We start from the raw sequence: 23,858 nt of genomic DNA, 5'->3' as shown, positions 1-23,858 counted from the left end.
CCAAATAAGTGAGCTCTCTCTCTCTCTCTCTCTCTTATGTAAGCAGCCTTTTTTTTTTCACATGAAAATCATTAAAAAAAACTCTTATCTGTCAATGTATGTCTGCAACTGCACGGGGTAAATACGTCACATAACGCGTGCCTATATGATCCATTGAAGAAATTTGAAGGATTAATGCTTACCGGCTGTAAATACTTGAATAAATACTACATATTCACAGACATAATCCACATAATTTCTCTCAAATAACTTTACTACTTATGTCCACTACTATCTTTACCATCCTATATAAGACCTGGCTACCCACTTCCCTACCCGTCTCATATTTTTCATTGGTTTTCCCTCTCAAAACCCATTTCTTTATTATAATCAATTTCCATTCAGCTACACTTCACATTCCTTTCAAGTTTTCTAGCTTAAACCTATCACCATGCAGTCTAATGGGGTTGCAGGTCTTCAATATTTATATCCTTCAAGCCAAAGCTCATACCCCAACTTTTCCAGTATGGCACAGAATGATATATCCCCATATCAGATCAACAAATACACCAACCTATTATACAATATCCAGATTGGTCCACAGCTTCAAGAACTCAATCCACTTCCATCATGTTTTAGCAATAACTCAACATCTGATGAAGCTGATGAGCAACAGTTAAGTATCATTAATGAGAGGAAACAAAGAAGGATGATATCCAACAGAGAGTCTGCACGTCGATCACGTATGCGCAAGCAGAGACACCTGGATGAGCTCTGGTCCCAGGTTGTTTGGCTCAGAAATGAGAATCACCAGCTCATTGACAAGCTGAACCATGTTACGGAGTCCCACGACCGCGTCCTTCAAGAGAATGTTCAACTTAAAGAAGAAGCTTCTGGACTTCGTCAGATGATTACTGACATGCAGCTCAGTAGCCCTTACTCCGCTCTAAGAGATTTAGAGGAGGTTGCTAATGAAGCCTACCTTGAAGACGAGTCACCAAACTAGACCTAAAGTTCCATGGGTTCACTACCTCTAGGATGACTATGATTTTACCTTTTTATATCCGTTTCTACCTCTTCATGGGGTTAGGTCAATTAGTCGTTGTCTCTGCCTCTTTTTAAGCAGTATCCTATTCGAGGAAAACTAGTGCAGGCAAGAATACATCGAGAGAATTCCTGCCACTATCATACATATAATGAGATGCTACATGTTATTTGCTTCTTTTCAGACTTTTTCAATAAAATCAGAGTTTCACACATGCGTTCAGACAAGCTTAATACACATCTAACCAGTGACACCACACTACAAAAATGTAATCATGCAGACATGCCATAAAATTATTTATGAAGATTCAAGAATGTCATTCAACCATAGCCTCAAGTTATGAAGTTACTGACCCAAATCTTCCTGTCAGGAACCATGATCCTTAAATATTGATCACAATCAGTCCCCATCTGCATCAAACATAGGAAATAGCCTGAAAAAAGTTTATAAAATAACAAAATATGAGGGTTCATCATATCAGGTGTCTAAATCTGATGCAAGAGTAGTCGCATGATAGGTACTGTGTGCACGTAAGTAATAGTTACACAGATACTGGCAACTTGGTGGTGGGGTTCCTGATCCTCAGTCACGGAAGAAAACTAACCAAAAATAAAAAGAAGGGAAGAGGTACTTAAATAAATGGATAACAATTGCTCAAAATTTTAGAAATCGTTATTGGTAACTTTCACTTTTTTTAAAAAAAATCAAAAGCCATCAATTCAGAGTTTAGCATTACCCCTTTTATTGTTTAGTATAAAAAAAAGGGATACCGGATACCAAGCTAATAGTTTATATAGACTAATAAACTATCCAGTAACATAATTTAAATTAGCATGGAGTACATGGGTAGATGAACAAAATTTATAAACAATTAACTTTTCTTAAAAATCTAGCTAATATTGATAATTAACATCTTGCATAATTTTTTAGAATACAAGTTTAATCTTTGACCATAAATTATAACTCCCTCTCTGTTCCAAGTGTTTGTCCTCCTTGACTTTTCATGGTGTTAAGCCTTAAGCCTTAAGAGAAGTACAAAAGAGTTATTAAGAATTGAATTAATTAATGTACTTATGGAAAAGGTTAGCAAATACTGAAGTAGACAGCAGATTTTATTAGTAAATTTGAACAACATGCAGCACATTCTGCACATAAATTAGTAGGTATAGCAGCAATGAATAGAACGGTACGTAAGGACACTTATACAATTATTTTATAGTAGTATGAGGTGATTAAATAACATCCAATGAAGAATTTGGCAGTTGAATTGTTAAAATAAACTTACTCTTCAATATGATCCTCTTACTAGCATTAGAATCCACATTGGTCCAATATAATATGATCTTACTCCGTCGATACATAGAATAGACAAGAAAGGCTGCTTCAGTTCAGGGAAACCTCCAAATACAAGGGCTAGTCCTCTTCCCTTGATGAAGCTCTTGGTGACAAGAACCCCTATCATTTTGACAAAAATTGGTTAAGTCTTAGGATGTGCATCACAAACGATCTTTACAATATCTAAGAAATGTCAGACTACAATGTAAGAGATTTATTACTTCCCAATAGGTAGTACACTAGTACCATTATACATATGGAAATGCAAAAATGAATTTATCTCTGGGATTGGGTAAGCTAATCTATAACAAGATTGGCAGAATAAGTTGCAAAAGATCACAGTAGTTGAAGTCCTGACTTTAAATAAATATATTGGGGAATTATAATATGATACATGTTGGCACGTCCACACGTGCAGTGAAATTCAGCTGGAAATTCTCTAAACATAGATGTCCATACAATCCTTGCTTCATCCAAATATGTAAAAAAAATATATTAGCCAAACTTAATAGTTAAGTACTCTATTTGGGGCTAAATTAAACCATAGAGAAAAGAGCCTTAACACTGCACAATCCAACCATAATACAATATACTATTTTCCGAACAAAATACCAATACTAGAACAGAACCTCCTGCTAACCCCGTGGATAAAGGCAATCACTCTCATGAGTTGAGTATCTTTCACTAACAATATTGCAGCATCTTGAACCCTCTTTTGAAACCAAGCACAACATAGAGAACCACCAAACTTCTCCAAACCAGGTACAGATTATAAGATATATCAGTTATATCCCCATCCACCTCCCTGGAAATATTGATTGTTAAAATAAAAAGGAAATACAGAACAACAATGAAAGATTTGGATGAGTCGAGACTGGGCAACGTAAGGAGTTATACTCTAAGAGCAATGAACTCATTAAGTGGCTCTAGGAACTCTCAAGAGCAGAAATGTATAGATAAGCCATAGAATTTTCCATTAACCATCAATTCCATGCATTAAGCCATCTAAATCTTCATCAGAGTACTCCTAAAATTGCTGACAATGAATTCACTGCTATATAATTGTAGTCAATCTTGATGTACTTTATTTTGTATCTATATAACTTATCAGTAAATCCGTCACCACAAGTTCTTTTCCACCAATGCAAAAGACTGCTTATTTTTTACTCTCATAATATTAGTAATAGTATGTAAACTGTGTTATACTAATACATTGTGACCAATTTTCTCTACAAACCTATCTCACTTCAAAGTTCAAACGTAATCGTTCTTGATAAGAATGTACATAACAGATGGAACTATATATTGGTTGCAACTTACACGTTCTAGAAGGCATTGTATTATTTATTTTCCTAGAGCAATGCCCACACATCTACACAACCCTTAGGTTATCTTAATAGGGTTTAGAGGAGATAGGGTGTTGCAATAGAACTCTGAACAAGTAATCATATAGACAAACAAGTAATCATATACCCATTTTGTGGGGTGTACTGCAGTGGCTTGGTTTTTGGGAGGGGAACGGAGCTGAGATGGACAGCACCTAAGATGATTCAAATATTCAAATATGAAGCTAGTGTGAAATTGAAGAGGTATAACGAGTTGGAAAGATGTCTAAGAAGAAGAATACTTTGTAGAGGAAGTTGTCATGTGGGAAAACGGCTTACTTGGTTTAGGATTGGTAAAATATATACAATAAACCCCTGTATAGACTGATGCCAAATTAAAAGATCTACTCCAGTGTGAAAAACCCAACGACTCTTCTTATGAGGGGAAAGGAAAACCACGTAGCAATAGCTATGAAAAATTTCAGCCTAGTATAATCAACACGACTCGAAATGATAGTTCATTCACAATCAATATATTAGCTCCTTCAAATTCCATTTACAAAGCAATATCCCAACAAACAATCCTCTCCAAGTCAAGAAACTCGAGACAATGCATCCACGTACAAAGAAATATCGCCGCTCAGTATCCCCAGATTAAACTTGATTATTTGTTACACCCATCATTCCTAATGTAACAGCCATGTTTCTAAAGCATGCTCCTTATGAGAGGAGAATTCCCTACACAAACTCCGGAAATGTAACGCCTTTCCGACCGCTCCAACTAAAGTTCACTCCACTGGCTAATTTCTACTAATTACTAGTCTCCATTCATCAGCAACAAAGTAGTTTGCTATAAAATTGAAAGCCCTCAAAATTGCACAAGTATAATACAAATAAAGTACTAGAATCAAAATTCTTCAAGAGTACATTAACAAATCTAGAGTTTCAAAGCTAAATTGCAGTTAGAATTTAAAACACAATGAAATGTACGTAGTATATTAGTAACAATCAACCAAAATATACTGAAAATTAACCAAATTCTTGAATTTCATGATGTATTTTGTATAAATATAACAGAAATTTATGATAAATTTCAAAGGAAACCCTAGGATAAAAATGCAAATCATATGATTTTGGAAGGAGAGAGATTTGATTACCTGCTGCAACGAGTAATGCACAGGTTTTGGGACTTGGCGCTGCTGAAAGAAGCTTCTTAACGAAGGAGGGAAAGATAAAAACGATGATTTCACGGCTTTTATAGTCTTGGATGAAGGTCCTTTTCTCATCACCTTGAAAAAAAAAATTATTTATTAAAAAATTAATTTCAATTCAATGAAAATAAGTTTAGTTCAATAAAAATTATTTTAATTAAGAAAAAATTAGTAAATATCTATTAATTTATTCTATTAACAATTACCAAAATAAAATGTTGTTGATTTCATCACGGTCCATTTGTCACTCTCATAATAAAAAAAATTCCGCCTAAATACAAGAATGATGTCATTTTTTTTTTTTTTTTTTTTTGTGGAGCTACCATATTTAACAATTTTGAAATTTGAATATTACATTACAACTACAATCTATCAATTTATCCTATAAAAAAAAACAATTGTAAATAGCACACTAATAAATGGACTCCTACATTGAAATATGTATTAGTCGACGTTGAACATGTATTATATCATAATTTTGATGAAAATCTAAAATTTTAAAATTACAAATATTCTTGTACAGGGTGCATAATTCTTATTTATATTTATCTATTTTTTTTAAAAATGTATAAATTATAAAAATAGATTTTATATAAACCATGCATCGCCCAAGTTCTAACCTAGTAATAATAATTATAAAAGGGAATCAGTAAAAATAAAGAATAAGGTCAACAATCTAAAATAATGGAGTAAGTACTCTAATCAATAATGAAAATAGTAGAGTACTCTATAATTACCCTAGTCATTAATATATATGTAAATGGTGCATTTTAGAATGTCAATTTGCTCCTCAAGGACAAGAGTAGTCTCTTAGACTTGCCACCAAATCAACCCAATAGTGGTGGTCATTAAGTGCGTTTTCTTAATTGCAGTAGTGTGACTGGACACATTTGCCAATACATAAAATATTTTTAATTTTATATTTGTATTAATATAAATATAAAATATTGATATTATCAAAATATATATGGTAACTAATTTATCAACATATTCACCATAAAATCAAACCTCAATTTACATGTCTGGAATGTAAAGAGTTGACCAATTGCCCAAATTTTCCAACTTGAAACATTCATTTTAGACTTAACTAGATTAGTGCCCGGACGATGCACGGTTGTAATAAAATTTTTCCCATAATTAATTGTTATATAATACAAAAATGAGGCAACTTATGTGGAATAAACAAATGCAACGTGTTTCGGGGTTTTCTGATGTCCTTCGGGAGAGTTACAACACCGAGACTGGAACCGGACGCCTGTACCTGCAAAACAACGAAGACTCCCTGTGGTAGGAGCTCCGCCTCCAACGGTCAAGTTAGTACCTGATTAAGGAGTAATAAATGCGGAAATAAAGGTGATTAGGTCTCTCTAGGTGAGAGTGTTTAATGTGTGTAATCTCTGTTATTCGAGTTCTCTCCCTCTTAATGAGGATTAAGAGGGGTATTTATAACCTCGAGAAGCGTGCCAGTCTTAGGTTTAGGGTAAACCTAGGGCTGACTGGGCCTCATAACAGGATTGGGCCTTGGTGGCCGGTTTTCCCATTTGGCATGGGTGGACACGTGGCGTGTCTCAACTGGTCCGTAGAGGACATATCTGTGACTGACACGTGGCAGGCTCCTATTGGCCCACGTGAAGGACACGTGGCGGAACCTGGTTGGTCCACTTGTCAGACGGCGATTGGTGGATAAAAATCCCCTAATCATTTGCCCCTCACAGGTGGCACGTGACTGGTCACATGTCACCTGTGACAGGTGTCGCATGGTGACAGGCGACGACCTGCTACAGGTGTCACCTTGCAGATGGCCGAGAGATTTTCCCGCCCAAATTTTGAATTTGGAAGCGACCCTTCGCCTTCTCACTTTGCCTATATAAGGAAGTGCTGACTTTGGTCATTTTCACATTTGAGAACTTTGCGAGAGAACATTCGGACCCCTGAACTTGCTCTGACACTTTGGACTTTGGTTGCCTACCGCCTGCTCTGACAAGCCGTTTGCAAAGGATTTCAGAATTTCATCAACCAACACTCGTTCAGGTAACCGTCGGTTCTCTTATTCTTAACTTTTTTCTTATTATTATTTTTTTGAAATGGCACCATGGAAGCACACGACACGCCCTAAGTTAGTGATCAGCCGGTCACCGGGGACGGCTGAATCTAGGACTAGGAGTGCCGCCTGCCCTTTTCTGGACCCATCTTTGCCCTTTATACAAAGTCCGACTGTATCTGTGTCTATGCAGAACGTGATGGCCAGAACAAAAAAGACTGCTAGGATCTCAAACTCGGACGGCTCCTCCCAAAGGGTGCCCATCAGCGAGACATCTGACCAGGCGCCAGATGTAGAAGTGAAACAAAGCGGCTGCCAAGCCGACAGTTCTGAGGGGAGGGCCAAGGTGGTCCCTTCCCATCTCACCGTTGATACGTCTAACTTTTCTTCTCCTCCTTCTAAGGGAGAGGAGGCGGGCCCCTCTAGGAGAGGGGAGGAGTCGTCCTCTTCGGACTCGTCAGAGGACGAGTCCGAGTCCAGTTCTTCTGGCCACGCTTCTCCAGGCTCAGAAGAAAGAAACAGCCGCCTACAAGAGGCGAGACTTTCTCATGCAGCTGAGAAGGGGAGCAATTGGGCCGAGCCGTCCGCCTCTTACAGAGAGGAAAACACCCCCTACTACTGCACGGTACCCCGGGGCCGGATCACAGTCATGAAAGATAAAGTGGAGAGTTTTATAGCTAACCACAGAATGGGCCCTGGGTTTTTACTGTTCGTGCCGGATCCAGAAGATACTGTCGTCTGGCCGGCTGGTACCAGCTATGATGACGGCTGCTTTGGCTGCTATGCGGCGGCCATCAAAGCTGGACTGCGCTTCCCATTACATCCGGCTGTTCAGCGGATTTTAGATGGGTATGATTTGGGGTTATGGCAGTTAGCCCCCAACTCTTGGGTAAACGTACTCGGCTATGTGGCCGGGTGCGAAATGTACGGGGTGGAGCCAAGCTTTGAGGCTTTCGCCCACATGAACTATCTCAGCCGGACCCCAAAGTCGGGCGGTACCGGCTGGTATCAAATAACAAGCCATAGGGGCTACCTCATGACGAGAGGTAAGGCGAACAAATGGAAGGATTGGCGGAACACCTTCCTGATCATCGAGAGTTCAGACAAGGAGCTGAACAAACGCTTCAATAAGTGGAATAGGGATCCACCTCTTCTTGCAGGCGGCCGCAGCATGCCGCCTGTTCCCCCAAAGGCTAAAAAAGAGATCCTAGACAAAGGACTCTTCAAAGTAGAGACTAGGGCGAACTCTACTTCAGGGGTACGAGAGCAAGTACCCCTAAACTGCGTCCCGAGCTTCAAATGGCTCTATGACGAGTACTTTTTGGCCGCCTGTGGCCTTAGCAGTCGGTGCTCTAGAGGTAGCCGGCCTGACAAATACTCTGCTTTTTACACCTTGCTTAGGATTTTTACTAACTTTGCTGTTTATTTTTTGCAGCTGACGCCATGAGTAAAATAACAGCATCTAAGACTGCGGCGGCCATGTTGCGGGCCTCTCTTATGCAACAGTCCTGTACCGACTCCCCCAACAAGGGGGCACCCTTGGTGAGCTTCGAAACTCCTTCTCTTTTAAGAATTGTCTTATGTATATACTAACTTTTTTTTTTTTTTTTTTTTTTTAGTCGGGCACTCCAAGAGCTTCATCCTCGCAACAGCCGGACCCCAAGGCCCGGAGGACGACTGTTGCAAGCTCTCCTGGATCTTCCAGGAAAACAGTGGCGGCTGAGAAGCAGCCGGCCACTTCTTCCAAAGCTCCGGCGGGGCCGCCTAGAAGTATGGACAATTTCTCGTAAAAGCTCTTACCCTTGCTTCTTTCTTGACTAGGTCTAACTTGCTTTTTTACGCTTGGTGCAGCCGGCCCTCAGGAGCCTGACTTGGTAGAGGTAGCCAAGTCCATGATCAAAGCAGTTCCTCCATCTGAAAGGGAGGCGGTCAGGGGTGTCGGCACCCTTGACCTTGATGGGATTGCAGGGGTCCTTGCTGAGGTATACTTAGCATTTTTTGAGTTTTTTGAATTTCAGGGCGCCTGTTATCTTGTTTGGAAACTGACGCCTGTTTTCTCTTTACTTAGGCCCTGCTCCGAGTGAACGGCCTTCGCAAGCCGCTTGATCGGAAAAACAAAGAGGTAAAGGCTGCAAAAGCTATGGCCGCCTCTAACTGTGATAAGGCAATGTTTCAAATTGCCCAAAATGAAGTTCTGACAATTGATATTCTTTACTATCAGGCGCAGGTTGCCGCCGCTATCCGGGCTGAGTTAGAGGCGGCCCAGAAGAGGAACAGCGAGCTGGAGGCGACCGTCTCCAATCTCAAGGCCGAGCTTAAACCTCTCCGCCAAAAGATGCTGTCGTACGAAGCCATGGAGAAATCCTTGGCTAACGTAAAGGAACGCCTGGTGACCCAGGAGAAGAGTCTAACTTAAGAGCTCTCGGAGAAGGCTGAGCAAGAGAAAAGAGAGCTCGTCCGAGAGATGATGGAAGACTCTTCCCAAATCCAGCGCATGACCTGGAGCCGCCTCTTCCCCAGTGCCGACTTTGCCTCGTGGGAAAAAACTTACCGCCAGTGCTCTGAAACATATAATCAAGAGATCCTGGCGGCTGCTGAGGACGAGGCGTTGGAGGAGGCCTTGGATGGGGATGAGCAACCGATAGTGGCGCTCGTGCCACTTGGGGACAAGGCATCGAAGAAGGATGCAGCTAAGGCCGAGTCTAGCAAGAGGAAGGCTGACCAGGCGGACGCTGCGAATGCTGAAGACTTGCCCCATTAAGCTTTTGTATTCTTTCACGGCCTGCGTGCCGTTTGCTTGTATTTACCCGGCCAGGGGGCCGGGGTTCTGAATATTTTACCTTCATCAATGAAATCAATGAAATCATTTTTTTTTGCTTGAAATTTGTCTAAGTGTTGAATATTTGATATTACATTGTACACTATATCGACTGTTTTGCATGGCCGATTGTAGACAGGTACGGATGGTCCGCCTATGCCCCTGGACGACTGGTTGTCTGTTTCCAAGCCGGGCAATCAGTCGGCCATTTATTCAACCAAATAGGAACGTGGTTCCTTGTTATGTTTTCCGGCTAGAGACTCTAGGCGGTCTAAGCCAACTGTTCAATATACTAAGTTTGGTACTTAGTTTATTTCGTTAAGAGATGGCTGGTCGTCAGCTTTGGCGGCTGCATAGTAGCAGGCGTTAAATAGGACGTCCAACCAAAGTAGGTATGCCTGTTTGGTTACAGACGGCAGTCTTAAGTAGACAACTTTTTAAGTTTCATGCTAAGTTTGAGAGTGACTATGAGTTAACATGGGAGTTACTCAGTCTCCGTCACTCTCTAGCTTGAGTAGTAGAGGTACCAGGCGGCGTAGGCCGGCTGATCCCCTTGATTCGCCAATGTTTGTTGGCTATTAACCCAAGTAGTGGTAACCCAGTAAGAGTAGTGGTTTGAGTGCCCGTTTGCCAAAAAACAGGCGGTCTACTCGAACCTTTTAGGCTCCATACCAAGTTTGAGGGAGTGACTATGAGTTAACGTTGGTGTTTACTCAGTCGCCGTCACTCTTGCTTGAGTAGTAGAGGTATCAGGCGGTGGAGGCCGGCTGATCCCCTTGATTCGCCAATGTTTGTTGGCTATTAACTCAAGAGGTACCCCCTGAATTTATCCCAAGTAATACAGGGAGTCATCAGACTCAGATGTCAACTGCTACCACTGGTTTAGTTAGTGATAGAGTTATCCTTGTCTCAGAAACGGCTACGTGGTTGCCCTTGGGGACAGTCGTATAGGTGCCGTGTAATTAGTTTATAGAGCAATGTTCCACCCAAAAGGGAGCTGCTCTCTGCGACGAATTTCATCCGGAGGGATGCCGCCGGACGCCTGCTATAATGTTGGGACAGGTCGAATTGAATTTAAATATTGGATCAGTTGGCTAGGCGCCTGGACTGATCATTCGGCTTGTTGCCTTGGTTTGTTCTTGGTGAACGTATGTGCTAAGTTAGAGGAGGGTAGCTGCCTGTTTAGGCACAGAGTCGGCCAGGCCCTGATCATTTTAAGCTAAGTATAAGAGAGTGGCCGTCTGCTTTGGAGCCAGTCGGCAATCTTCTATGGAGAGTAGCCGACTGTATGTCCAGACGGCATGCCCCTCTGGTGATAGTGACTCACTATATGGAGAGTAGCCGGCTGTAGAGGTACAGGCGGCATGCCCCTCTGAAGATGTAATAAAATACTCAATGGAGAGTATCAATTAGAACATGGAGAGTAGCCGACTGTAGAGGTACAGGCGGCATGCCTCTTTTTTAATAAAAATGAATAAAAATGGAGAGTAGCCGACTGTTGGTCAGTTGGCATGCCCCTCTTAATACAAAATTGAATAGTCCTTGACTACATTTTTTCAAAAGAAATATTTCTTAAGATTATCTATGTTCCAAGTTCGAGGTAACGGCTGGCCGTCTAGTGTTTCCAGACGGTAGGTACCGTCTCTAACCTCTTCATATATTCGGTAGGGGCCTTCCCAGTTGGGAGTTAGCTTGCCAGACTCGTTAGCCCTACCAACAGCTTCCATTTTTCTAAGTACAAAGTCCCCCACCTTGAGTGGACGCCTGTGCACTTTTCTGTTGTATGATCGAGTCATTCTCAGGCGGTAAATCTCATGGCGTAAGACAGCATTGCCTCTCTTTTCAGGGATCGAGTCTAATGCCAGGCGCATGGCTTCCCAGTTTGCCTCTTCGTCATATAGCATTACTCGAAGAGTCGGCTCGTAGTGTTCTATTGGAAGAACAGCTTCCGCACCATAAGTTAGGAGGAATGGAGTTTCTCCAGTCGCCCCTTTTTCAGTCGTCCTAATGGCCTAGAGAACATGTGGTAGTTCATCCGCCCATAGGCCGCCTGCTCGTTCAATCTTTTTCTTGAGGCCATCTGAGATGATTTTATTAAAGGCTTCTACCTGGCCGTTTGCTTGTGGACGGCCGACAGATGCAAAGCAGTGTGCGATTCCTTGGTCACCCAACCAGCTTTTGAGAACAGGCGTCTCAAATTGGGGACCATTATCAAAAACCATAGACATGGGAACCCCGAACCGAGTGATGACATTTCTCCAAATGAATGAAATTACATCCTTCGTCTTGATTCCCTTAACAGCCTCCGCCTCTACCCATTTAGTGAAGTAGTCGACGGCCACAAGTATGTATCTTCGTCCGCCTGTTGCGGGCGTATATGGACCCAAAATATCCATGCCCCACTTAGCAAACGGTAGGGGGCTATGAATGGTGGTGAGGTCAGTAGCCGGACGGTGAATTAGTTTGCCAAACCTTTGACACTTGTCACACCTTTTCACCATCTCCATAGCATCAGCTTCTAAGGTAGGCCAGAAGTAGCCCTGGCGCCTTGCCCGTTAAGCAAGCGTCCTTCCACCTATATGTGAAGCACAGTAACCAGAGTGGAGATCGTCTAGTATCTCTCGCCCCTTTTCTGGAGTAACGCACTTTAAGAAGGGTTGTAGGTACCCTCTTTTGTGAAGTTCTCCCTTTATCATTTCAAAATTGGTGGCTCGTTTTTTTAGTACTGCTGCCTGTTGATGATCATCCGGCAGGGTACCGTTTGTCAGATATGCCCTGATTGGATCCATCCAGGTTGAACTTCTGTCTAAGATTCCAATAGGGTCTTCTTCAATGCTTCTCCTCTCCATTACTTCCCAAAAAACAGTTCGAGGAGCATCACAGGAGGCGGACGACGCTAATTTTGAAAGTGCATCCGCCTGGTTGTTTTCTGACCTTGGCACTTGGGTCAGATGGAAATCCTCTAGGGAGCCGACTGCTTGTCGGACCGCCTGTAAATACTTGATCATGGCCGGATGGGTTGCTTCATATTCGCCGTTGTACTGACTCACTATCAGTTGTGAATCGGAACAGGCGTCTATTTTTCTTGCCCCTGCCGCCTTGCACATGCGGATTCCGGCTAATAAAGCTTCATATTATGCCTCATTGTTTGAAGCCTGAAAACTGAAGCGTAAAGCATACTCGTACCTGTCGCCTTCTGGCGACTGACATATGACGCCTGCTCCACAACCGTTTGAAGTAGAGCTTCCATCCACATATACTTTCCAGACTTGGTCTGGAACTTGAGAGTCAGGGGGACGAGTCATCTCAACAATGAAGTCAGCAAAGGCTTGCCCCTTCACTGCTTTTCTAGGCTCGAAGGTAACTTCGAGGCTCTGTATTTCTATGGCCCATTTGATCATTCGGCCTGACGACTCCATGGTGGTCAGTGGCCGCTTGATCGGTTGATCTGTATACACGACGACTGCATGTGCCAAAAAGTATGGCTTTAATTTTTAACAGCCATGAAGAGTGCAAGACCAAATTTCTCTACTAAGGGATACCTCAACTCCGCATTTTTCAGTACATGACTGACAAAGTAGACCGGGAGCTGACAGCCGTCTCTTTCAGCAAGAAGAACAGCGCTTAACGCATGATCAGAGACGGCCAGATACATGTAAAGTGCTTCTTTGGGCAAAGGGCTGACTAGCCTCGGCAAGGAATGCAAATGAACTTTCAATTTCTGGAAGGCCGCCTCAGCATCCGGCCCCCATTCAAACCTTGCCTTTTTCTTAATTGCCTGGAAAAAGTATAGGCATTTGTCGCCTGATCGACTTAGAAATCTTCCCAAGGCCGCCAGACAACCTGTTAACTTCTGAACCTCTCGGACGGTACGGGGCGACTGCATGTCAATGACCGCCTGTACCTTCTCAGGGTTCGCCTCTATTCCCCTCTGATTAATGAGAAATCCGAGAAATTTCCCAGACTCAACTCCAAAGACACATTTCTTGGGATTGAGCATGACATGGTGCCGCCTGAGTGTGGCGAAAGTTTCTCGGAGGTCCGACAGATGATCTGTCTGAAGTTTAGACTTGACAATCATATCATCAATATATGCCTCGACATTTCTACCAATCTGATCAAAGAGCACGGTGTTTATCATACGTTGGAAGGTGGCCGGGGCATTCTTAAGACCAAACGGCATGACCGTGTAACAGTATAACCCTTGATCAGTGACGAAGGCCGTCTTCTCCTGATCGTTCTTCCATAAAGGTATTTGATGGAAACCAGAGTAGGCGTCCATGAAACTCATCAAAGCATGGCCGGCTGTTGAGTCGACCAAGCTGTTAATTTTAGGCAGAGGGTAACTGTCTTTCGGGCACGCCTTATTCAAGTCTGTGTAGTCTACACACATTCGCCAGGTACCATTCGGCTTTTTAACAAGCACAACATTTGCAACCCAGTCTGGGAAGTAACATTGCCGAATGAATCCTGCATCAAGTAGTTTTTTGACTTCGGCGGCTGCCGCCTGACTTCTTTCTTCGCCATGGTTCCGCTTCTTCTGCCGTACTGGCTTCTTTTTTGGATCCACGGCCAGTTTATGTACCGCCAGCTCAGGACTAATGCCAGGCATTTCATGGACTTCGAATGCAAAGATGTCTTTGTATTCTTTCAACAGATTGTGAAAATCATCACCTAGGACCCCTAGAGCAGTCGTCCCGACTTTGACTGTTCTGTCAGGACGCGAGACATCTAGGATTAGGTCCATATGATCACCAGCCGGCTGAGGGCGGAATTCATCCGACCGCTCCTCTGCCAATGATTGCTATTTTTTATCATTTCTTGCGGCCCCCATCTGGGATGCTTTTCTTTTCTTGCCGCCTGTTTCGTGAACAGGCGCATTATTTTTGACATTGTCAATCTTTTCTCCACTGGACCCAGCGGCCATGACAGTGGGCTTGACATCCGAGAGATAGCACTCTCGTGCCATCCTCTGATCTCCCCTTAGGGAGCCGACTGTTCCATTGTCCCTCTCAAATTTGAGCAACATAAGAGATGGGATAATCACAGCCTTGGAATTATTCAAGGTTGGTCGTCCCAGAATCATGTTGTAGGCCGAGAGTTCTTCTACCACCAGGAACCGGACTACCATGTGTCGTCCTTCCCCTTTTTCACCCAGGCGGATGGGTAGATCTACGCGTCCTACAGGATGGACGACTCCTCCTCCAAACCCTACTAAAGGGTGGGAGGCCGGATGTATACAATCAGTTTTGTACTTCAATTTTGACAGACATTTGCTACTGATAAGATCTGAAGAGCTTCCGGTATCTATGAGGATTCGGCCAACTCTCTGATTGGCCACCTTACATTCAATGACGATAGGGTCGTCATGCGGCCCCCTGACCCCTCCTAGATCTTCTTCAGTAATGACAATCTCAGGAAATGAATTTTTGGAGGGCCGTTCTGGGTGAACAGAATTTACATCTAGCCGCCTGATATGGTCTTTGTTGCCCCTAATAGTGGGGCCGCCTCCTGAGAAGCCGCCTGCAATGGTGTAGACGACTGCATCATCCGTATCAGAGCTGTCGGCCTGTTGATTCTTTTTGGCCAACTGTTTTTTCGAGGAGGTGCTCCCCGTGGATTTCTTGATATAAGGGTTAAGATCCCCTTGCTCAGCCAGGCGGTCCAGATACCGCATGAGGCTGATGCATTCCTTGGTGTGATGACCAACATCTTCATGATAATCACAGAATTTATCTTGGTTCCGGTTGCTTGGAGAACCCTTCATGGGGACCGGCTTCTCAATTGAGATCCGTCCCTTGATTTCTTTTAGGATAGCTTGGCTGTCCTTGTTAAACACATACTTTGGGGAGTATGGTTTGAATTCTTTTTTCTTCTTCTGGGCCGGCTGTTTAGAGGAATCAGCCGCCCAGACCTCTTTTCTTTTCTCATCTTTGTTGGACGACTGCTTCTGTCGTCCTTCTCTTTTGTCAGACTTTTTCCAGTCTGACTGCTTTGTATTGCAAAGATCGGTCGCCTGTATATAGGCTTCTGCTTCAATCAAGGCCTCCTGAAGAGTCGCCACCCTCTTTCGAACCAGATCAAATTTGAAGGTCGACCCATCCTTGAGACCCCTAAAAAAGTCAGTATAAGCTACCTCATCCGGTAACCCTTGAATCTGTATTCTCATCAGGTTAAACCGCCTGATGTAGGATCGAAGCCCCTCCTTCTCACCCTGCTGAATTGTCCCCAAATCAAGGGTCGTCTTCTTCGCAGGAATGTTCATGGCGAAGTTGGAGGTGAACAGGTAAGCAAGCGTCCTGAAGTTGTTTACACAACCAGTCGGCAGGTTGCCGAACCATTGTTGTGCAATTCCTTTAAGAGTCGCTGGGAAACACTTGCACCAAGTGGGATCATCCAACCCTTGAAGGTACATCAGGTTGGTGAATGCCATCAAATGGTCTTCTGGGTTAGTAGTGCCGTCATAGGCGCCTACTAAGACATTTTTTACCTTCGCCGGCTGAGCGGCTTCAGTAATTTCCTTGGAGAAGGCCGACGGCTGTTCACCAAGCCTAAGCAACCGTAGCTGCCAGTCCATAGGTTGGACATTTTTTGCTGCAGGTCCACCAAATGGAGGTGGCTGCAAGAAATACTGTTGTTGCGGTACAAACGGTAAGTTTGGTACCGCCTGGTCGCTATGAAAGCCTGACCGACGGGAGGTGCCGCCTGACTGACTCTCATGATACGACTGGGTATGCCTTATCGAGGCATTTTGTAAACTTTCTTGAAAATTTGAAGTAGAGGTCGACTCTGACAGTCGGTCACTCTTCTTCTGTTCTAACAGTAGCCGAGCGTCTGTGTATGTTTTCTTCGACCCATCCGCCTGAGTATGACGAACAGGTTTCCTATTTCCTGGAGTAGGAAAATGGTATTTTGTGAGATTAAGGGCAGATGGCTCCCACTTCCTTGATTTAGGATGAGGGGTTGCCTCTCGCCCCTGAACTGGTTTCCTCTTCCGTGAAGAGGAAGGTTTCTTAGCCGACTGCTCTTTGTCCAGAGCAGGCGTCTTCTTAGTGATTAATTCCTGAATTTCTCCCTTGAATTCCCTCATGAAGGTCATGAGTTCGTTCCTTGTAATGGGAGCAGATCCATCAGCCGGCTGCTGCCGAACAGATTGTGCGCCTGTTGGCTCACTAACAGTTTGAAAATGTTCCCGTTCCCTTCTTTCGGTAGGACGGGTACGTCGGGCCCTTAGGGTCCCGTCTGGAGCTGTGTGAGCTTCCACTTCAAGTTCATTGTCAGTATCATGGTCCGACTGGACTTGAGGGTCGTCTAGGGGACGCCTCTCTTCAAAAGTCGGTACAAACGTGGATGCCATCTCAGAAATACTCTCCCCACAGACGGCGCCAAAATGTTTCGGGGTTTTCTGATGTCCTTCGGGAGAGTTACAACACCGAGACTGGAACCGGACGCCTGTACCTGCAAAACAACGAAGACTCCCTGTGGTAGGAGCTCCGCCTCCAACGGTCAAGTTAGTACCTGATTAAGGAGTAATAAATGCGGAAATAAAGGTGATTAGGTCTCTCTAGGTGAGAGTGTTTAATGTGTGTAATCTCTGTTATTCGAGTTCTCTCCCTCTTAATGAGGATTAAGAGGGGTATTTATAACCTCGAGAAGCGTGCCAGTCTTAGGTTTAGGGTAAACCTAGGGCTGACTGGGCCTCATAACAGGATTGGGCCTTGGTGGCCGGTTTTCCCATTTGGCATGGGTGGACACGTGGCGTGTCTCAACTGGTCCGTATAGGACATATCTGTGACTGACACGTGGCAGGCTCCTATTGGCCCACGTGAAGGACACGTGGCGGAACCTGGTTGGTCCACTTGTCAGACGGCGATTGGTGGATAAAAATCCCCTAATCACAACGCATATAGAAAAATAAATAATAAGACAAAAATTATTAAAACTATGATTGAGAAAAAAAAAATTATTGTTGATTAGTTGTGTTGAACATATTTAAAAGTAGTATACAATAAATTACATTAATGATGCATATTATTTCCCAATAAAACATACAATCTAGTGACTATATGACTAAAGACTTATTAATAAATGCTTTTTAATAAACATGAAAATATTACTCAAACAACAGAGTAAAATCTACAATAAAACTATTAGCACAGGATATATGTAAATATATAAATTACAAATAATATATCACATACAAAGTATAATTGTTAACTTAATCTTACAAAATTTAATTTATAATTCATATTAGAAAATATCTTAACTTAATCTTACAAAAAAAAAATTAATTCAATTTATACTTCATATTAGAAATATCTTAACTTAATATTACAAAAACATTACACATACAAAGTATAATTGTTATCACTCACTCTACTTTTTTAAAGTGTTGCACCATTTTTTGTTTTCTTTTTTATTTAAGCACTACACAACTACACTTCCTTATCTTTGGTAAATTAACTACCATTGAATTAAAGAGTATAAAATATTATTATTGTAGTAAGTTGCTTATTTATTTAAAAACTAATTTAATTTTAATAATATACAACTTTACGAAATATTTTTTGGTTAGATGCGTGCATAGCACGGGTATTAATCTAGTACTCCGTCTAAAACATATCTAGGTGGTAATGATAGTATATTGTACCTAAACTAGTGGCTCACTTTTTCTATAATTAAAAAAGAGTTGGAATAATATTTTAGGTAAATGTGTATGGAACAAATAAGAATAAGAAATAAAAAAATACATTTTATGCAAAAATAATATATACGATTTAGAATAATTTATAATAGTTGTATTATACAAATATTCCAAAAATAAAAGATTTTTTTCCTAAAAGGGGAAGGGGAGTTTTGAAGGGAAAATACAATACTATGAAGTGACATGTGTCATTACTGGTGTCTGATTTAGTATTATGTTATTGATTAGTTATTATGTATTTATGTTATATTATACGAGAACATAATAGTAAAATCCTAAAATTTTCTCTGTTCTCTCTCTTCAAACTTACCCACCATAGTAAAACTTAGGGGTTGCCATCGACTTTTATCGATGGTAAGCCCCAAATTCTTCTTTAATTTAATGTTTATAGCCAATAAAGATCACCAACAGCATGGTGATTATAGTCAGTCCCTCCATGTAAGGTTTAGTATTGTTTGTTTTTAGTGTGTGCAGTGATACAAATTTGGAAGATTTGTCTTGCAAATTTGTGGAATTGCGGGTCTGTTGGTATAAGGGTACATATCTTGATGACCAATCAAGTTTTATCACTTTGCGACTATACATCAATGGAGCTCCGTCAAGAACGATGCAAAGATATATAAAATTATCCAGGGGCAGTTCAGAAGCGATGCCATTAGTTTAGGGGTGTTTAATTCTTGTATTGAGAATTTAGATCTCTTAAGGGATGATTGTAAGTGTCGAATGACTATTATTATTTAATGAAATCACCCTTCCTTATTCCATTAAAAAAAAATGTTATATTATACGAATTACTATTTATTTGGTATACCTTTAAACATCTTCCATTAGTTTCATGAGTTTTTTTTAATTTGTTTTTATCATATGAGTAAACCGATTATATTATAGTACTTTATAATGGATTTTTGACATTAAAATAAAAAACAACCATGCATTATGTCAAATTTGACCTAAAATATAGGTCAAATCAATTCAAGCATTGGGCTAAAATATATACATATTCAAGTATGAACATTGGCCAATTCTCCCAAAAGTTCGACCATTTAGATTCAAATTCCATTAATAACGATCCAAATTTCACCCAAAATTCAAATACGAAGTCCAATTAACCTCCTATTGATCAAATCAAAATAATAACCTATGGAATATTTATTAATTTACTCAATTCAATGGTAAACAAACAAATTACGAAACTACAAAATTAAAGAATTTCATCTCACATAAAATCAAAATCAAAATCAAATAAAAATTACAGCAAAACTTCATAAAAACAAAATAGATTACATAAAGTTCACAACCACTACCGACATGGTAGATCGATAGAGAATAATAAAAAAATTCATCAAAAATTCCCAAAAAATATATAAAAAAAATCCTCTGTAAAACCACCGACCCAAACCCAAAATCTTCATCATCTTCTTCACTCTCACTCTCACTTTACACTCAAATACACCTTTTCTCTGATCAATTGCAAAAACCCAGATTCTGAATTTCGGGTTCGGATCATCCATTGAATAGGGTATATTGAGATCTCTGAAGAAGTGCAACAATGGCGGTTGCTGGGAGAGGAGGAAGAGGTGGGTCCGGGTCGGGTTTGATGGGTATACGAAGCATAATGTCATACCCGATCTTCGTTTCCGTCATTTTCTCTCTCCTCTTCCTTGCTGCTCTTAAGCTTCTCTTCACTTCTCCTTCTTATCCATCTTCTTCAGATCCTGTATGTTTTCTTTACTCTTGTATTTTGATGCCTTTTTTTGATTTTTGTTATTGATTTTATGATTTATGATGCTGTTTTTGTTGAATTGCTTGTTTAATGATTTTATTAGCTCATTGAATTTGTTGGTTTTTGCTTTTTTCCATTTTTAGAATCAGATCTTTGTTACTTTTAAGTTTTATTGTTAATTTAGGCAGTATTATGGAGTGATTATGCAGGAAGAATAAATAATTTAATTGAAATTGAGTTTCTTTATCTTGTGATTAGTGTGTATGATGGGTTGTTGTTGTTAAGCAATTGTGGGTATTTGCTAAAATTGAACTCAGTATGAGTAGTTAAGAGTTAGCTTTTTTGTGGTGTAGAAATTGGTGGGATTTTGCTGAGAATGTGTAAATAGGGAGACTCGGCGAGATAAGTTGGATAGATTTGTTAAGGGGAATGCTAGGATTTGTTTGATTGTTTTCTCTTCTTTAGTTTAGAAGGGATTAATGGAAGGAGTGGAATTTTGATGTGAAAATGGTATTTAGCTGTGTAGGATAAACATGTAATCTAGTTTGGTCTCGTCTTCTATATGTTTTACTATCGCGGCTAGATAAAGTGGTGGGATTTGTGTAGATTATGGAAATGAGAATTGGGTTTTTGATTATGATTTGGTGGCTGAAACAGGAATTGCCAACAACTGGGAATGCATATATTCATAGGTCATTTCTAGCTTTGAAGTCAGATCCTCTGAAAACCAGGCTGGACTTGATTCATAAACAAGCCCATGATCATGTCATGCTTGTTAATGCCTATGCTGCCTATGCACGAAAGCTGAAACTTGATAATTCTCGGCAGCTTAAGCTGTACGACGAGCTGGCCCAGAATTTTACGGACATGATATCTAAACCTGCTTATCGTGCTGCTTTGTTTGAGACTGAAGGCACTGTGGATGAGGACGTCTTAAGGCAATTTGAGAAGGAAGTGAAGGATAAAGTAAAGGTCGCAAGGCTGATGATTGCTGAAGCTAAAGAGTCATATGACAATCAGTTGAAGATTCAGAAATTAAAGGACACCATATTTGCAGTTCATGAGCAGTTTCTTAAAGCGAAAAAGAATGGTGCAATTGCAAGCTACATTGCTGCAAAATCTGTGCCTAAAAGTCTTCATTGTCTAGCTATGAGGCTTGTTGGAGAGAGAATCGCCCATCCAGAGAAGTATAAGGATGAAGAGCCGAAACCTGAATTTGAGGACCCAACCTTGTATCATTATGCGATATTCTCAGAGAATGTCATTGCTGTATCAGTTGTTGTGAATTCTGTGGTGAAGAATGCAAAAGAGCCATGGAAGCATGTTTTCCATGTGGTGACAGATAGGAAGATTGTTGCAGCAATGAAGGTTTGGTTCAAGATGAGACCTGCCACAGGGGGAGCCCACGTTGAAGTGAAAGCTGTGGAAGACTTCCAGTTTCTAAATCCATCATATGTGCCAGTTCTTAGACAACTTGAATCAGCAAAGTCACAAACTCGTGACTCTGAAAATCAGGCAGAGAATGCTACTAAAGATACCAAGTACTTGTCGATGCTGAGTCATCTCCGATTTTACTTGCCTGAGATGTATCCTGATCTGCACCGTATCGTGCTTTTGGATGATGATGTTGTGGTTCAGAAAGATTTGACTGATTTATGGAACATTGACCTAGATGGTAAGGTGAATGGGGCTGTTGAGACATGCTTTGGGTCCTTCCATAGGTACTCACAGTACTTGAACTTCTCTCATCCTTTAATTAGGGAGAACTTTAATCCCAAAGCTTGTGCATGGGCTTATGGGATGAACATATTTGATTTGGATGCTTGGAGGCGTGAGAAATGCACAGAGCAGTACCATTACTGGCAGAACTTGGTATGATTATGCCTCCCTTTTGAGCTTCGTGTATTTTGGTACTAAGGCTCTGTTATTGTTGTTGTTGTAGTATTCATAAATCTATGCTATTGTTAAGTGTCTTGAGCTGGATCCTCTTTTGACTTCATCGTTCTTATGTTGTTTTCTAGAATGAAGACCATACCTTGTGGCAGCTAGGAACGCTTCCAGCTGGCCTGGCCACTTTCTACTTGAAAACAAAGACATTGGACAAATCTTGGCACGTCCTTGGGCTTGGTTATAATCCAAGTGTGAGCATGGATGAGATTACTAATGCAGCAGTCATTCATTTTAGCGGGAGCATGAAGCCTTGGCTTGATATTGCAATGAATCAATACAAGGAGTTATGGAGCAAGTATGTGGATAATGACATGGAGTTTGTGCAGATGTGCAATTTTGGCCTGTAGATGTTTACAATCCTTCTCTTTCAGAAATAAGGTAACTGGAAAGTGTTATATAGTCAAAGATTCATCTGAGTTACTCGTACATGTCAGTTCTGCTTGCAAGCCCCTCCGATAAGTTTAGTTATGCTAACTCCATTCTTTTTTTCACTCCATATTGGTCTTATATTTTATTTTCTTGATCCCATTCCATCTTCCTTCAGCCACGAAGGTGCTACTGTTGGATGTACTAAAACACCCAGCTTGGGTGGTTTATATACAGATTTACAGAATGTATTTTTTAGAGACACTTTATGTGACTGGATTTATCAATATGTAGACAACATTTTTGATAATTGATCAAGATTACACGCTGTTAGCTCTACTTAGTTTGTATGTATGGTTGACTTGATGTATTGAAGGTGGTTTACAATGGTATTATTTTGGTTGCATTCATCTGTGGCAAAGGAAGTAGTTTACTGTTTGAGTAGCCCATAATTTCCACCTCTTCTGTCCATTGGCTGAGCTAGGAAATCTGCTTGCTTTGACTTCTTTGTAGATAGATCCTAGGTATCTTCCTCTTTCATGTCGGTGCCACAAGCATATTCCATCTTTCTATTTCGTTTTTTTGTTGGTAAAAAAACTCCAAATGCCTGCATGTGTCAGGAGTCCTTCTAGCCTCTGCTCTTGTTTGATTCTGAATCTTATACATTAGCTTAGAAGATTACTTCGTATTAAAAAGCTTAGAAACTTAGATAGCCAAATTGAGGATGAGAGTAGTATGAGGCTTTGGATAACCTGGATAGTCAGTATAGTTCACTGCACTCTATAGTCCAATCTCACTATATTTCACTGACTCTTGGATTGAGTAGCTTTTTTTCTTACTATTGATGTCTTTACAAGTCATTAATTAGCATGATTCCGCTAATGAAAGTTCCTCTGGAGAAAGGATGCATATACTCATATAGGACCCTGCTGTTTGGTTGATTTACTGGGATTTGATTAAACTGAAGGAAAGTGTCAAAAGTAGGGCACCTTGTTTGTAGCTGGAGTAATGATGCTCTGGAGGAGTATAAATCCTAGTGTTTTCTGGGATTTCTTCCTCCTTTTCTCCCATTAAGAGAAGTGATGCGTTCTCCCTTATTGTCTACTTTGGTTATTTTATTTTCCTCGGAGTGTGTTTGGTTTTAAGGATTTAAGAGAAAGGCAGGGAAGAGAATGTGAGGCAGAAAGGAGGGAACACATGTGGGGGCTCATTAACTTGTGTTGAGTAGGCAATATATTATTGGCAATGCAAAGTTTGTCAGCTTATTGCCCCCACATGCATAGTCTTAAGATGGGTTTTCATCTGCCAAACCGCATGCAAGACTCATGATAGTCTTTGATGACATTATTGCCAAAGTCTTG

General features: G+C 41.2%; 2 protein-coding genes across 2 annotated transcripts; both read left to right on the top strand.

Moving 5' to 3' along the window:
• Positions 1-205: 205 nt before the first annotated feature.
• Positions 206-1,236, top strand: LOC110703179 (basic leucine zipper 43-like). The gene has a single exon (XM_021880921.1). The coding sequence runs from the start codon at positions 431-433 to the stop codon at positions 983-985; it is 555 nt and encodes a 184-aa protein (XP_021736613.1). The 5' UTR covers positions 206-430; the 3' UTR covers positions 986-1,236.
• An 18,458-nt stretch (positions 1,237-19,694) lies between these two features.
• LOC110703170 (probable galacturonosyltransferase 9) lies at positions 19,695-22,903 on the top strand. Its single transcript, XM_021880914.1, has 3 exons — positions 19,695-20,175; positions 20,839-22,053; positions 22,203-22,903. The coding sequence occupies exons 1-3, from the start codon at positions 20,008-20,010 to the stop codon at positions 22,476-22,478; spliced, it is 1,659 nt and encodes a 552-aa protein (XP_021736606.1). The 5' UTR covers positions 19,695-20,007; the 3' UTR covers positions 22,479-22,903.
• Positions 22,904-23,858: the final 955 nt, after the last annotated feature.

This window comes from Chenopodium quinoa, unplaced genomic scaffold, assembly GCF_001683475.1.
Source record: "Chenopodium quinoa cultivar QQ74 unplaced genomic scaffold, ASM168347v1, whole genome shotgun sequence".
NCBI classification, from domain to species: domain Eukaryota; kingdom Viridiplantae; phylum Streptophyta; class Magnoliopsida; order Caryophyllales; family Amaranthaceae; genus Chenopodium; species Chenopodium quinoa.
The sequence above is the reverse complement of the archived record's forward strand: the minus strand, read 5'-3'. Positions and strand labels throughout refer to the sequence as shown.

Excerpts from the sequence above, each read along its gene's own strand:
- LOC110703179 (XM_021880921.1), top strand. The coding sequence starts at position 431 with ATGCAGTCTAATGGGGTTGCAGGTCTTCAATATTTATATCCTTCAAGC.
- LOC110703170 (XM_021880914.1), top strand. The coding sequence starts at position 20,008 with ATGGCGGTTGCTGGGAGAGGAGGAAGAGGTGGGTCCGGGTCGGGTTTG. Across the intron at positions 20,176-20,838 it reads ATCCATCTTCTTCAGATCCT|GAATTGCCAACAACTGGGAA; the intron begins GTATGTTTTCTT and ends TGGCTGAAACAG. Across the intron at positions 22,054-22,202 it reads ACCATTACTGGCAGAACTTG|AATGAAGACCATACCTTGTG; the intron begins GTATGATTATGC and ends GTTGTTTTCTAG.